We start from the raw sequence: 17,145 nt of genomic DNA, 5'->3' as shown, positions 1-17,145 counted from the left end.
AAAGATTTACGATCTACAAAACCACTGTAACTGATAGAAGTTACGGGTACATGATAGTGTTGGAACTATTCGTGTGAGCTGGCTCATACTGGCGTTATGGGATATAACTATCTATCAAATCTTCAGAAAAAAGTTCTTTAACTGAGTACTCAAATGATGTACTGAAACACACAATGCTGCAATATAGCTTCAGATCTTTAAATAAATTGGAGAATCCTATAGAAGTCTTTTATATTAGGGGAAACCAATCGAATGTCAGTATTACATCGTTAAATAATTATATTGTGTTTGGTATACCATGACTGCTGGCATTGACATAGCACTTACCTAGCACCCCGATGTTGGTTACCCACCCAAGTTTTTTTACTTATATGTACGACAAGTTTAGATTTGGATGAACCGATATAGTTAGGATCCTGAAATTTGGAGTTAGGATCATTGTTGACATGTAGGAAATTCGTACTAATGTGTTCTATATGGTACCAAATTTAAATTTGGGTGAAACGATAAAGCTAAAATCATAACATAACATAAAATCATTGTTGGGCTGTTTAGGAAATTTTGGTAATTCCTACTAATGTGAACTAAATTTGGTACAATTCAAATTTTGAGTGGACCGATGTAGGAAGTTTAGGAAATTTGTACTAAATGGTACCAAATGTGAATTTGGGTTAACCGTTTGAGCTGGAATCTTGAAATTTGACGTTAGCGTCACTTTTGGGTTGTAGTTTGTGGTTTGTACACAGTTTTGGAAATTTTTACGAACGTGTACTAAATTTGGTACAATTTAATTTTTTTGTAAAATAATAGAGCTACCCTTGGCAAGACTATAACCTTGCTGCAGTAGCGTTCGATGAGAAACCGGTCTCTTGTGAGACTGCAATCATTTGCAATCTCACTCTGATGGATGTTTGATTTGATGGCCTCAATCAATTTTTTCTCTTCTCCCAAAAAGCTGTGAGAGATAAGAACACAGAAGCTTTTGGACATGTAGTTGTCCTAAATCTTAGTTTGCGTCAGACGTGCCCTTTAAAAACCTTTCTAAAACCTACCACAAGGAAAGTCAGTTCTTCGTTCCTCTTCCTGTGGAATACTCGTTATGTCAAGAACTTGCTGCACCAATGATCTCGAAATAAATCAGCAATCGACCATGTTGATTTTCGAAGACGAATCCAACAAAAGAAACACTACTAAACAAAAAATGGGGTAAAATTCTTCATGCTACAGCGGGTGGTCAATTCTGAGTGGTACACCACAATTTTCAGGTAAATTGTGGTGTACCACTCAGAATTCGTTCCAATTCTTCTATAAGATCAGCTCCAGGTCTTCGATAAGAAGACCTCCAGGTCTTTTTAAGAAGTGCTGTTTTGAAGTACCACGACTGTTTTTTTTTAATTTCTTCTCATCAATCGACAAGAATCTTTATTCGAGCGATTGGCAAAATATGCGGTACACAATAGTAACAAAACTTCGATATAAGGACCTCCTGGTCTTCCATAAGAATACATCCAGGTCTTCTTATGGAAAACCTAGTGGTCTCCAATCTCATTGGAAGTTTATTTTGATGGCCTCAATCAATTTTCCTCCAATGAACGATCTTCTCGGGAGTCTGCCATCTCACAACTCCTTTCCTCAATTTTCTCTCATTTGAACATGTAGTTCTAAATCTTAGTTCTCGCCACGCTTGCCCCTTAAAAACCTTCCTAAAACCTACCACAAGGAAACTCAGTTCTTCGTTCCTCTTCCTGTGGAATGCTCGGTATGTCAAGAACTTGCTGCACCAATGATCTCGAAATAAATCAGCAATCGACCATGTTGATTTTCGAAGACGAGTCCAACGAAAGTTACTCGTAAAAAATATGCACTACTAAACAAAATATCGGGTAAAGTTCGTAATGCTACAATGGATGGTCCATTCGGAGTGGTACACCACAATTTACCTGAATTCTTCGTTCCAATTCTTCTATAAGATCAGCTCCGGGTCTTTGATAAGAAGACCTCCAGGTCTTTCTTTAATTTCTTCTCATCAATCGACAAGAATCTTTATTCGAGCGATTGACAAATTATAGTAACAAAACTTCGATATAAGGGCCTTCTGGTCTTCTATAAGAATACCTCCAGGCCTTCTTGTGGAAAACCTAGTGGTATTCTTATCGAAGTTTTATTATTTTTGGATATCGTTTCAGGGTACACACTTTCACATTATAAAGCCAAAGGTCCTGAATTGATCCTTGATCTTTTCTGTCTGAAGTCTTCATCTTTAGGCATTTTTCCACTAGAATAGATTCGATATTGTATAAACATCTGATCGCAAAAAGTTGTGTTCTCATTGGATACCGCACAATCTGTTAATCGATCAACTAGAGGCTGATGTCAATTAGTGCGAAGAAATTTGGATAGAAACGCGATTAAGGTGCTTCAAAAGACGTCACAGTTAACGAATCATGGAGATATGCATATTAGTCGGAAAGCATTGAAGATGAACCGCGATAAAAAACGGCAACAACAACAGAAATTGTAGCCAAAGTGCATGATTCGAGTATGGTATTAAATTATCGACGAATAAAAGTGCGTGGAATTGCTAATATCATGGGTATCTCAAATGATCGAGTCCATTTAATTTTGCATGAAAAGCTTTCTGCAAGATGGATTCCGCATTTGTAAACAGTCGATCAAAAGCGCATAAGAATGATCATTTATCAGACTTGTTTCGAAACTTTTAAAATTGATTTTAAGCGTCGTTTCATAACTGTTTATGTGACATGGATCCACTACTATTCGAGTACTCCAGAGACAAAAGAACAATCCAAACCATGGACTAAAGCTGAAGGAAGAGTCCCAAAAAAGGCAAAAACAATTCAATCGGCTTGTAAGGTTATAGCAACGGTTTTTTTGTTGGGATCTCAAAGGTATTTTCTTGATTGACTATCTGCAGAAGGGTACAACAATAAATTCAGAGTACTTTTGCAGCGACTTTTTGTATCGTTTAAATGTACAAATTCGAGAAAAACGTCCTGGCTTACTATACAAAAAATAATTCATCAAGATAATGCACCAGTACACAAGAGTGATCGAACCTTACGTTCTAATTTTTTATTTCGCTATCCTCCGCAGGTGAAATTATTACAATAGAGTCTTAGAACCAAACTCAAAACGCGGAACAAATCAGATAACTATTTTAATATAAACAAGGGGGTTATATGGGGAACCCCAAAAAGTGGGCGAATATTAATAATTTTTGGTAGAGAGATTTGTTACAATATACGACTACAAAATACCAAATTGCAGCAAATTCGGTTGAAAAACGCGCTCAAGAACCCCAAAATACCGAAAATTGGGGGGTACCCTTATATGGGGGCTACAAGAAAAAGTGCACCTATATTTATAATTTTTTGTGGAGACATTTAGGACTCAATAAAAACTTAATGTAGCAACTTTCAGCGAATTCGGCTGAAAAACGCGCTCAAGAACCCCAAAATACCGAAAATTGGGGGGTACCTTTATATGGGAGCTATGCCTAAACGTGGACCGATAAATCCCATCTTCGAACTTGACCAGCCTGCAGACAAAAGACAATCCTATGCAAAATTTCAGCACCCTATCTCAATTTCTTCAGAAGATAGGGAGATTACAAAAGACGGACGGACGGACATGGGGCTAGATCGTCTTAGAATTTTACCCAGATCAAGAATATATATACTTTATAGGGTCGGAAATGAATGTTTCGATGAGTTACAAACGGAATGACAAAATTTTTACCCTGATCAAGAATATATATACTTTATAGGGTCGGAAATGAATATTTCGATGAGTTACTCCATACTATGATGGAGGGTATAAAAATATTTTTGAAAAACTATTATCTTTCATTGATAGGCTAAGAAGTTTCCGAACCGCCCTCATATGCATATTCGTCGGAAATGACATTTATAAAATCCTCACATATCACATCATGGGTATAGGGTAGATCAGGAAGCTTCGAACACCAATCCAGCGAGTGAATTTTGTTCAAGAAGCACTTCGAAGAAAATTATCATTTTCTTAGTGGTACTTCACAAATTGTTTGCCTGAAGCATTTAGAGATTCAGAGGTAAACGAACATGAAAAAAAACGATTCTTTGAGTACCATGCAAGTGGGGGCACTCTCACATCGGCTCAAACCAGCGACTTTCGGAAAATAATGGATAATCCTCCGCAGAGCGTTCAAAACCTATGTTTTGATGTTGCCTTAGTCGGAGTAAAAAAAAATACTTCGAAATTTGATTTAAATGTCCAATTCTAAATGATAAATAATCGCCATTACTTGACTACCAATTGGACAGATACCTTCTAAGTAGTTGTACTGCACTTCTGCAACCTACTTAATATAAAATTCTGCTTACTAAACGGTCCTTTTAAGGTCTTAATTCAAATTATTTAAATTAGTTTGCTTCAAATTACAGAACAAAAAAAATACTCAGTTAACAGGCTAGGAAAAACACTATAAAAGGACCCTTCAAGCACAACTTATGAACACAACTTTCATTTTCTACAAGCGTTGCAGGTTGATTATCAAGAATTTCGTAATTCATTTAGAAGTCATTCAGTAAAGGTGCAGCAGCATTTTTTTTATTTTGCGAATTCTAATTCTTTGGTACTTTTCAAGGCTTCCTTCACTACTCAAAATGGAAATTGCAGAAAAAAAAGAAACTCAACAAATATTTAGATTACGAATGGGACTATTTCTGTTTAGTTGTGGGCCATAGGACTTTTGTGTGAACATTTTTTAATGTTTTGAATAGAATAGATACTTATGGACCCCACTTCGCTTATCTGTCAGCTACTTTACCTACAATTTATTCAACATTTGCACGCACACACACACAAACTTTTGTACACTATTCTTCAATTTAATTTCAATGTGAACGGTCTTGTTGATGCTTTTGTTGTTGTTCTTGTGAATGTTGAATGGAGCAAAATAATGAAAAGTACATTTTTCATTTAGCCTTTGATGGACACGATGCCAGGCAGGCAGCCAGAGAGTACGCCAGAAGCTATCAGCATTAAAGCTCTCACCTATCTCCACTTCTGTCCCATCATCATCCATTTTCAAATAGCCAAGTAATTCGAATGGCCATCTCTGAAGGCCATGCAATTTTTTTTCTTTATGTAAACATGGCAAAAAATGTTATGACCCCGATGTACATCTTTCCCTCTCTCGCAGGACTGTGCACCATTCATTCCTACACACACACACACACACACACCAATTTTTCATCCATTCGTTGTGTTGAAACTTAGTTAGAAATAAACTTTAGAGAATTTCTGTTCAGCAGGCAAAACATAACCTACCTCTCTACGGCCTGGCATAGAAGGAGCTGGAGAATGGTAAAATCCGAAGCTTTATAAAGAAAAATAAAGGTCCGTTTCTTTTTCGAAAGAAGACAAAAAAAACAAAACTAAGAAAAACAAATCAAGTAAAAAAATAAAACTCAAACTAAGCAGAGAGAACACAAAACACATCGAAGGAAAAAGTGTACAGGAGGACTTCCTCACTAACTGTCGAGTGAGAAATATAAAAAAACACGAAGAAAAAAGGCGAAAAAGGAAAATAATGCAAGTCAACTTTTGAAAACAAATTAAACAAATTAAAAATAATGGGAAAGTCCAACAATAACAACAAAATAACTTCTCTCACAAAAGAATTCCATAGAAAATAAAATTAAACCGGAAATGAATGTGTAAATAAAATAGGATGGGCAAGGGCACGAAAAGAAGAGAGGTGAGTGGGTTCATAAAAAAATTAGAACAAAAGGCTGTAGGGGCGCAAGGATGCCATGAAGTAAATAAAAAATAGTTAAGAGTTAAATGATTAAAGACCCAAATGGCCATTATATTCAGACGAGGCATTTAAAATCGTTCGGGAACCATATATGGAAAACTATGTCAAAACATTGTTTGCATAGTTGCTTCCTGCGGAGGGGTATTTCTTCAATCAGCTCGCTATGAGCTCGGTTTCAATTCCAGATATACAAAGATTGAAAAGGTTTTTTATACTCGTCAAATATGAAATGCCTAATTTAACTAACCTATAATCGGATACACCATTACATTATGGACCCGGTTTAAGTTTGATATGTTGGCCTACAACCTCCCGAGCCCAGTCGATCACGGATGCTGATCAGAGATGGCCGGTTAAAAACAGTGACGTAAATGACAGACATTTCCGACGTATAATACATACGTCAGAAACGTCGGAAACCTACCCAAATCCATTTGGTTTTCGGTAAAATAGCTATTTCCATTAATCAATTTGGAAATTACGCATGCTTTACTCAAATTAATATAAAATTTCAAAATTTTCTTCTCAAAAAATTTTCAAAATTTACATCAGTTCTAATAAGGAATATGTAAAAATAATATATATTCTTGAAAATAACTGTATAAATCTGATAATATTGAAATAAATGACGTTTACTACATTTATTACATTTTATACAGGTATATGACGTTTTCGACGTTTATACCTTTTTAACAGTCGAAAACCTAAAAATTCGTCACACGGACCATCCCTGATGCTGATTGACAGCTCGGGTATTGGCTCTGCGGACACCGTAGAGCGTATATACCAAGGGACAACGGTTGGTGTTGGCTTGCTCCCCTCACTGGAATATGTGTATGTAGTTGTAACTGTACATAACGAAGATCATTAAGGTCCCAACGATCCCCTGCGATCCACGTGAACCTCAGCGTTCACTTGCTAACTAACTCTTGTCGAGCTAACATCTACGTGTTAGCACTAACAGACCTCTGACGCCACCACACCATAGATTACAAAAGGTATTTTATTTGTTGTTACAAAAAGAAAGAAGAATCGCCAATAAAGCCAGGAATTGAATATAATTACTAATAATCTCTTGTGGTTTAGTTCTTTGCATTTCTTTCTATTCCTTACTCCACTAACTGCTTGGGAGCTCTCGTTGTCGCATCCCCCCGAACCTTGAGTTAATAAGTTGCACACCCCCACCCATCACCACGGCGAGGAGTAGAGCAAGTCCCTCGCCTAAACAGGTCCTATATTGAACGTTTTTTCACATATGTTTTACAATCCAAATATGCAGCCTCAGCATAATTTTTCGAAGAATATTTTGACCAATTTAATATACACTCCAACTTTTAGTGGAGTGTATAAACATGTGTTGACGTCAAGGAGCTACAAAATATGTGCTAGATCCGTGGTACGAAGTCGGTTCGGAAACTTCTTAGCCTATCAATGAAAGAGAATAGTTAGTTTTTCAAAAATATTTTTTATTTTTCAATATAATCTCCTGAAACTTCAATAAACTTAGTCCAACGCTTTTCTTCTTTCCTCAAGGTCTTCAAAATAGTGGTTTACAACTGTAATTGCATCTTCATTTGAGGTAAAACACTTGCCAGCAAGGATGATTTTGTATACCCTTCACCACACTGTGGTACAGGGTATTATGTATTTGTGCATATGCTTGTAACAGGCAAAAGGAATCGAGATAGACCCATGGTTCCTTTTGAGAATATGCATAGAATCACTTTCTGAATCGATTTACGCATATCCGTCTGTCTGTCCGTCCATGTATTTTTGTTAACAAAGTACAGGTCGCATTTATGATCCGATTTGGATGAAATTTAACACAGTTCATTTATTTGGCCCAGGGACGAACCATATTGAAATTGGAGAAAATCGATTCAGATTTAGATATATCTCCCATATATAGTTTCGTCCGATAGAAGGATGCACCAAACTCCCAATATTTGTCCGATTGGGACAAAATTATGCACAGAGTACTGAATTAGGTGCAGACTGATGTCTGCGAAGTTTTATTAAAATCGGTTCAAATTTAGACATAGCTCCCATATATAGTTTCGTCCGATTTTTTGTGAATGATACACCAAACTCCCAATTTTTGTCCGATTGGGACAAAATTGTGCACAGAGTATTGCATTAGATGCAGACTAATGTCTGCGAAGTTTTTTTAAATCGGTTCAGATTAATATATAGCTCCTATATATAGTTTCGTCCAATTTTTTGTGAATGATACACCAAACTCCCAATATTTGTCTGATTGAGTAAAATTTTGCATAGCGAATGCTAGAGAAAAAAATAATGCGTGATAAGGTTTTTTTGAAATCGGTTCAGATTTTCATATAGGTATTAAATTGAATATAGTGATACAAAAAACAAATGGTGTATGCAACGGTTACTCAATTAGGTTTATATATAGCTCCCATACATAATTTGACTCGATTTCATACAAATGGTACACCAAAGAATCCAAGTCTGTCCGTTTGACATGCAATTTTGGTTCAAATGTTTATTGGTTCAATTGGTTCAAATGTTTATCTAGATAGCACATTTAATTTCACCCGATTTCATCTCAATGGTCCTCCAAAGATTCTATGATCGTTATATCTACAGGATATTGTAGATATTAACATATCATGTACCTAAAGTGGTGAAGGATATCACAAAGCCGGCACCGTCCGACTTTTGAACTTTTCTTACTGGTATAAGATTTGGGAACAAGTAAAAGTCACTGGGAGCTAAATCAGGAGAATAAGGTGGGTGGTCAAGCAACTCGTACTTTAATTCCTTGATTTTAGCCATTGTTAAGACACTCTGCGTTGTCTTGATGAAAAATTATTTATAAGTGTTATAAGCCAGAACGTTTTTCTCGAATTTCTACATTTAAAGGATGCAATGGTAAGCTGAATTTATTGTTTTACCTTTTTTCAGATATTCAATCAATAAAATAACTTTGAAGTCCCAAAAACTGTTGCCATAACCTTACCAGTCGATTAAATTGTTGTTGCCTTCTTTAGGGTACTTTCTCCAGCTTCAGCCCATTGTTTGGATTTTTCTTTTGTCTCTGGAGTATAGTGGTGGATCCATGTCTCATCAACAGTTATGAAACGACGCTTAAACCCCATTTTATTTCGCTTAAAATGATGCAAACAAGCTTTAGAAAAGTTCATTCTTGCAGAAAGTTTTTTCGTCTGTAGTTCTTCATGCAAAATGAAATGGACTCGATCATTTCAGATGTCCATGATATTAGCAAGATCACGCACTTTTATTCGACGATCATTTAATACCATACTCGTATCATGCACTTTGGCTACAATTTCTGTTGTTGTTGCCGTTTTTTCGACGTCCACTACGTGGTTCATCTTCACGAAATTTAACACACATCTTTCTAAGCTTATTTTAGTACGCTAAATCTGAACCGATTTATACGAAATTTAACACATATCTTTCTAGACTTAATTCAGTACGCTGTGTATAATTTGTGCAAATCGAAGAATATATAGGGACTTTGCTGCACCATTTACATAAAATCGGACGAATATATATATCTATATCTAAATCTGAACCGATTTTCAGGAAACTTAATACACATTATTCTAGACCTAATTCATTACGCTATGCCAAATTCCGTGCAAATCGAAGATATATAGGGGCTTTGGTGCACCATTTATATAAAACGGACGAAAATATATATGAGAGCTCTATGTAAATCTGAACCGATTTTTCCCAATTTCAATAGGGTTCGTCCTTGGGCCAAAAAAATGAGCTGTGCCAAATTTCATCCAATTCGACAGACGGACGGAAATGAATAAATCGAATTAAAAAGTGATTCTATGCATATTCTCAAAATGAACCATGTGTCCTTTTGCCTGTTACAAACATATGCACAAAGGCATAGTACCGTGTACCACAGTGTGGTGAAGGGTATGAAAATTGCGGATGCTTTTTTTTTTTTTTTTTTTTTTTTTTTTTTTTTTTTGAACGCCTGTTTCTATATGAAGAGGTTGCCACATCGAAACAAAATTTAACATGTGTTCATAACAGAGATGGAAGTTTCCAAACCACTTAACTTTTTTCTGTTTATTCTGCGCTTTTTGTGCTAGGCTAAGACGTTTCCGAACTGCCCTCGTACATGTGAGAAGCAAGATTCCCTGCTTGCTATTTCAGTTGCTTTAGTTTGTGCCAACCTAAACCGATATATCCCATTTACAATGCCAAACGTCTTCGTGATTTCAACAAACGGGCAGACTTGTCAAAGTCGACTTCGAATTTAATTCTGATAAAGTATAATTATCAACATGTGGGACATATCGAAAAATGGGTGCTATACAAAAAAGTGGTCCGATATGCATCATTACAAATCACCAATTATCTTAGGAGTTGAAACAATATATGTGCAAATGTTCAAAGCTGTATTTTGGATATTGAAATGCCTATTGCGTGTTAAAAAAAAACCTGAAAGAAATCCATCTATCTCGTTGCACGATCATAATTATTTCTGTTAATTAAATATCAATTTATTTTTGTATATTACACTTAGAAAATAAGATCGGCATGGAGGTGATCCAGTTTAAAATTTTAGCCACCGATTTTTTCTAGTTTGCGTTAAATTTGTTGTTATTGTAGAAAGTTTCGTTTACTTTTATCCTTAAAAATAATTTTGAAATTTTAGCAATTATTGTCAAATGAATTGTTATATAATATTTGTTGTTTTTAGTATTTAAAACTATTTTTGCAGACACCCATTTGTTTTATCCTTTAATTAGAAGTATGTGCAGTTGTTGTTTTTTCACATTTCATTATTCTAAAACTTTCGACTTTCTACAAAGAATTTCGTAACTTTGCCAGTCATACAAAAATATTTGAGTGGTAGTTGTCATTCCTCTCCTTCTTTTACAACTCTTAGCTGTCTACTCAAAATGCAATTTTCTTAACATTTTTTCCCCAAATTTTTTCTTGTTTGGGTTGTTGGTATTTTTCCTTAAGTGAATTGTTTTTTGTGTGTATTTTCATTCAGAAAACTAAAAACAGTGACAATTGCTTTTCAGTCAAGTCATTTACATGTCTTGAGTGGTAGGATAATAGGGTGGTTAGGGAACTGAGGATATCGATCAATTAACTTGGAAAATGAATTAAAAACAGTTCACACCTAGAGATAAGCCTTGAACATTTTATTATAAAACATTTACGCCTAAGGATATGCCTTGAAAATTTTATTATAAAACATTAACGCCTAATGATATGCCTTGAAAATTTACTATAAAACATCCAAGCCTAAGGCTATGCCTTGAAAATTGTATTATAAAACATCCACGCCTAAGGATATGCCTTGAAAAATTATTTTAGAAATCCAAGACTAAAGTTATGCCTTGAAACAATGATTTTAAAAAATCCACGCCTAAGGTTATGCTTCGAAAATTCAATTAAAAAAAAATCGCCTAAGGTATACCTTGAAAAATTTATATTTTATATAGAGACCAGTGGTCTTTATACATTGGTCTCTATATAGACCAGTGGTCTTTATACATTGGTCTCTATATAGACCAATTGGTCTGTATAAAGACCATTGGTCTCTATATAGACCAATTGTTCTGTATAAAGACGTTTTGTCTGTATAAAGACTTTTGGTCTCTATATAAACCAATTGATATTTATAAAGACATCTGCTTGAATTATTATTTTAAATATTAAAATCTACCCTCCTCCCTATTACACTTTGTGTCACATTTGTTTATGAAAAATTTCATCATTGTCTGCATTGACATTTCAAGTTATACTCGTTTTGAATTTTTGTTGTTTTGGTTCGGCGCATCTCAGCCAATGTCTGGCTTAGTACATGTGCCATTGCCAGAATAGACAACGACGACGATGACTATACCACCTTAAATGTTTCTGAACTTTTCATGCGACGAGCCAGAAAACGCAACAACCTCAACTTCCCTCCAATTGTACCGAACTCGGAGGAGAATTGTTTTTCGACAACTTGGGTGACAAATGTGTCAATTCAGTTTTTCGTTTCTTGGTAAAATGTCTCCTATGCCGGCTGCTGTTGCTGTGAATGGTTGTGCCACAAAATTGTTTGTGTAACTTATGTACGACTGGGGTCGTCATCCTTCATCCTGCTGTTGTGTGTGTGTGTGTCTGTATGTGTGTTACGTGTCTGTAAGATGTCTCCTTAAGACAAGATTAAGCTAAAAGTTTTGGGGTGCTTGCATTCATCTGCAAGAATGGTGACAATAAAAATTGGATTTGTTTTCTGCAAAAGCGAAAAAAAATTGACAAACAAACAGAACAGAACACAAAAAAGTTGAGGACCACATACATAACACAACTAGTACTTGCCAAACATTTAATTGTTCCAAGAAGATTTTTGTTGTTGTTTTTTCTATTCATTTTTAGTTTGATGAAAACTTGTTGCTGCTCTACCACGACAAGTTGAGATTTTGTTTTGATTGTTAAGTAAATCTCAAGTGAGTTTTTTTTAGGAAAGAAACCATTTTTGGATTTGTATTTTTAAAATATTGGGTTTTAAATGTTAATTCAAGGATAACAATGTTTTAAGTGGAGATTGGGAAGATGTAGTATACCAAACTAGAACAAAAAAGAAAAAAACTTCGAAATATCTACTTATTGGCACATCTTTTGGAAAATGTGGTTAATAGTATCGAAATGCCTAAAAAGGGCAAGAGCTGTTATATTTAAGTAATGGATATATTCTACGAAGATTTTTTTCTGTTTTACTTCCATGAACTTGGAATTTGGATATAACTTTCAAAATACCTAAAATGAGGCGAATATTTATATGGGGTGTTGTCAAAACGCGGACCTATATTGAGAATTAGCTAGTATTTTCTGAAAACCTAAAATGCCGACATTACAGCTATTTAGGTATAAAATGGGCTATCTCTTCACAATTAAAAAAATGATATGACAGTACAGCGATAAAGCATCACGTTAAAAAATGAGACATCTTAATATGCGTTCTACATCGCTCTGAAAAAAAAATTAGAAAAATAGGAAAATACAGAAGTCGGACGGGGCCGAATATATGATACCTTTCACCACATTGGGTACCTACAAGAGATGCACATATGTAGAATATCCTATAGATAGGCATACCATATTTGGAGGACCATTAAAATGGAAGCGGACGAAATTAACTTGGTGAAGTAATAGATATTTGAACTAAATTAAAACAACACATACACATACCAATCTGAAATTTAATATCAATCATCGAATCATCAAAATATGTATACGATCTATATATAAATGGATGTATTTGAGCAACAGTGGCATCCACCATTTGGTATTCTGCAACACAGTGCGCTCACCAAAATTTATCTCGACACAAAGTCCAATACACGTTATTCTAGGTTCTATGTTCGTCCTAAGGCGACAAGCATTAGTTATTTGGTACATCATTTTGATGAAATCGGATGAAACTATATATGGAAGCTATATCTAAATCTGAACCGATTCCAAGAAAACTTCGCATACATACATTTGGACTTAATTCAGTATACTGTGCAATAGTTTGTGCTAATCGGCCTAAATTTCACTTTTTGGTGTTCCATTTACATAAATCCGAACGAAACTATATATGGGTGCTATATCAAAATCTGAACTGTTTTTTCCAATTTCAAAAGGGTCCGTCCTTGGGCCAAATAAGTGACATGTGCCAAATTTAATCCAAATCGGATCATAAATGTGACTTGTACTTTGTTCACAAAAATAAATGGACGGACAGACGAACATGCATAAATCGACTAAGAATCACTTCTAGGCATATGCTCTAATGGAGCCCTGGGTCTATCTCGATTCCTTTTGCCTGTTACAAACATATGCACAAAGACAAAATACCCTGTACCACAGTGTGGTAAAGGGTATACAAATACACGTCTTTAAGTCAGCAGCAGAGGTTCTGAAAAAATCCATAAACATCCACGCCCAAAAAATTCTGCAGCTGAGACTATGAAAAAATTATATAAAAGCTCACGCTTATTGAAGTTAGCGTATGCTCTGAAAAAAAATCTTAAAAAATTCACACCTATACTCTGAAAAAAAATCTTAAAAAATCCACACCTATACTCTGAAAAAATTCTACAAAAATACACGCCTGAAAAAAATATATACAAGTCCACGCCTATCTGAAAAATACTATAAAAATCCACGCCTATAAATATCAGCATAGCCTCTCAAAAATCAATAAAAATCCATGCATATAGAAGTCAACATATGTTGCGAAAAATTATATTACAACGCACGCGCGACATTGTGCGCGTGCTCTGAAAATTGTTAAAAATCCACCTATTGTAGTCAGCATATGTTCTAAAATTTTATAAAAACGGCCACCTCTAGAAGTCATCATATAAACTCTACAAAAATGTATGACTTTCATGACTTTCAGAGGCTCTGAAATTTTTTTATAAAAGTCCGCGCCGATAAAAGTCATCAAAGGGTCTGAAAAATGCAATAAAAGGGTCTGAAAAATGCAATCATCATAGGTTTGGAAAATTCGATAAAAATCTATCCCTATAGAAATCAGGATTCTATAAAAAACACGCCTATATAAGACACCAAAGCCTAAATTGCTTTAAAAATAGAGAATATTTATAAAAATTTACGCCCACCAACCTTATCACAGTCAATAAGAAATTCCTTTAAAAATCTACGACTATAGACCTGAACACAGTCTACGAAAAACTCCACTTAAAACCTATGCCTACAGACCAAAGATGAGTCTATCAAAATTTAATTTAAAAGTGCCTACAAGTCCCTGATTTTTGTTTTATTAATTTCCGCCTGAAGACCTCTGTACAATCTATGAAAAAAATCTTTAAAAATCGACGCCTAAACACAGTCTATAAAAAACTCCTTTAAAATTTACGACTATAGAGATCAGAATAGTTTTTTAAAACCCTCCAATGGAGCTCATCGTGGAAAAATTCTTTAAAAAAATTAAAAATCTACAAATCTCGGCGTAGTCTGTATCCGTTAAACTGAGAAACATTTAAACCATCGACAGGAACAAAATCCACCAACAACAAATGTAAAAAAAAAATACATCGTTGTTATCGGAGTCTTTATATTATACAACGAAATGTTTTTTTTTTATATTAGAAGACCAATGGTACTTTTTATAGTAGTCCAATCGTTTTTTATACAAGAGTACTAGATCTGCTACAGGTCTTCATTTAAAAGATAAGTAGGTTTTCATATTGATACCCAGTAGATAAGTTTACATGAGAACATCTTCGGACTTGATCTAGACTTAGTGAACATAATAGGTTGTACAAAGTCTGGTTCAAAACGTACATTATTCCATTTGCATGATAATGGATTTATAAATTTTGAATATTTTCAACATTTGTGGGGGAGGAAACAGAAGGTGTGGACCAATGGGTCCCATCTTTGGACTTTATAAAGGTAATGAGATGTGCAAAGTTAGGTTCAAATCGGATTTATAAATATTGAAAATTTGTACGATATATGGGGGAGGTACCAGAAGGAGAGGACCAATGGGTACCATCATTGGACTTGATTTAGGCTTATTAAAGATAAAGTTTGGGTCGAGTCGAATAGTCCGTTCGCGGGTATTATTAAATAAATGTTTAGCTCAATTTTGTGGGCGAGGTACCAGAAGGTTTGGAAAAATATTCCCCATCTTTGAACTTAAACTAAATTTGGAAGAAATATTACGATGGGTAAAGTTTGGTCGAAATTGCGTGATCCCTTCGAGAGTTATGGTGCCCTCCAGCCGGCCAGACATACGGACGGACAATAGACTCTAAATTGTCTGAAACAAATTTGGTCCAAAGAAACATGGGATCTAAAATTAATATTTCGATAAGGCACATTTTCACCGTGTGTAAAAAAAAGGGCTGAGGGTATAATAATCAAAGGATATTTGTATAGAAAACCAAAGAGTCTTTCTATGGTAGACCATTGGTCCTTATATAGAATTCCCTACATAGAAACATGTCTCAGCTAGCCCAGATGATCGGAATTCTAAATGGTGGGTGTAGTAACAATATTTCTTGACGTTACAAACTAGGAACCAACTTCAAGCACTTCTTCGCAGAAGACCTTCATCTCATCTACGAAGATGGCTTTCAGATATTTTCTGAATCAGACTTTCAGTTTTTCTATGAAGACCTTCAGCTCTCTCATGAAGAAGAATACCTTCAGCTATGAAGGAGACGCTCAGCTATTCGATAAGAAATAAGATCTTTAACCCTATATAGAAGACTTTCAGTTCATCTGTGAAGAAGAAGACCGTTGTGTAGTATATTTTATAAATTTTAGTAATCAGGCTTCAAATAGTTATCCATATTGCCTTGGGGAATATGTAAAGACATTGGCACTATAAGTGTGACCACCTTGTTGGACTCCATATTGTTGTTGCTTTAGCTGGATATTGCTTTTAGATTTCAACTTCGTTACTCTTACGTACGCATTGTTAATTCTTCACTGTCTATTTTCTTTCACATTCTTTTAATTTTCAATTTTACTCAACATATTTGGAGTTTTATAATGTGTGAATATATTTTCCGACTTACCACTTCCAAAGATGTCTTCAACTTTCCAAACAATGCTGCCCATATTTTATCACGCGTAAAGGCACTCTTATAGCCCTGCAAGATATCAATCAATTCCATAAAGACTTTACGTCCATGATTATCTTTGGGTGGGCCATCACGATACAAAAGCAATGTGGGATTGGTTAAGATGACCAGCAGACGTATAAGAACATCGGCAAATTCCTCATCATTAACATATTCGGGTAACATATAAACCAAATCTGTTTGCAGAACTTTGGCATGGCCCAAATGACGGCGATATTCATGATTGTCAAGATCGCGACGAAGAATCCAAATTAAGTGCTGAAATCAACGAAATCACATTAGTTTTTCTTCCATGAAATATGTTACCACTTACCTTCAAGCCCTGGATGGCATCAGGCTCAGCCTGATAACGTTGCCCATCAGAATAACCCAAGGCCGCACAAGTGGCATCAATGTCAGCCAGCAAGACCGACATGGTTTTGTTTGTTGGATTTTATGGAATGTTTTTGTTAGAATTTAATTTTCACTTTTCCGTTCTTACCGTTTAACCACGTGTTACCTCTTCCCGACTTCTACCCGAAAACTAAATTGTCCTTTAACACGAAACGAAACTGTTTTCTTTTGAGGTAATTTTCTTATTTTGTCACACACGACTACGACGACGAGTTTTAACAACCACCGGTAATTTCGCGAGTAAACAAATAACTAAAAAACAACAACAAATCAAATCCAGTTGTCATATTTGCCGCCATTCGCTTC

The 17,145-nt window shown here is 35.2% G+C and overlaps 1 protein-coding gene across 1 annotated transcript in view; it reads right to left on the bottom strand.

Annotated features, from left to right (window-relative positions):
- The window catches only part of LOC133322191 (protein timeless homolog), a 178,561-nt gene extending 161,693 nt beyond the window's left edge, over nucleotides 1-16,868 (bottom strand). Inside the window, exons 1-2 of the mRNA XM_061531236.1 lie at nucleotides 16,760-16,868; nucleotides 16,381-16,704 (exon numbers count right to left, since the gene is read on the bottom strand). Coding sequence (XP_061387220.1) covers nucleotides 16,381-16,704; nucleotides 16,760-16,861 — 426 coding nt within the window. The 5' untranslated portion in view covers nucleotides 16,862-16,868. The remainder of the gene's footprint in view (nucleotides 1-16,380; nucleotides 16,705-16,759) is intronic.
- Nucleotides 16,869-17,145: the final 277 nt, after the last annotated feature.

The sequence above is a fragment of the Musca vetustissima genome, unplaced genomic scaffold, assembly GCF_032173495.1.
Source record: "Musca vetustissima isolate MV318-11 ecotype Yass unplaced genomic scaffold, APGP_CSIRO_Mvet_v1 utg21807, whole genome shotgun sequence".
Taxonomy (NCBI): Eukaryota; Metazoa; Arthropoda; class Insecta; order Diptera; family Muscidae; genus Musca; species Musca vetustissima.
This window is presented reverse-complemented; position numbering and strand designations above follow the sequence as displayed.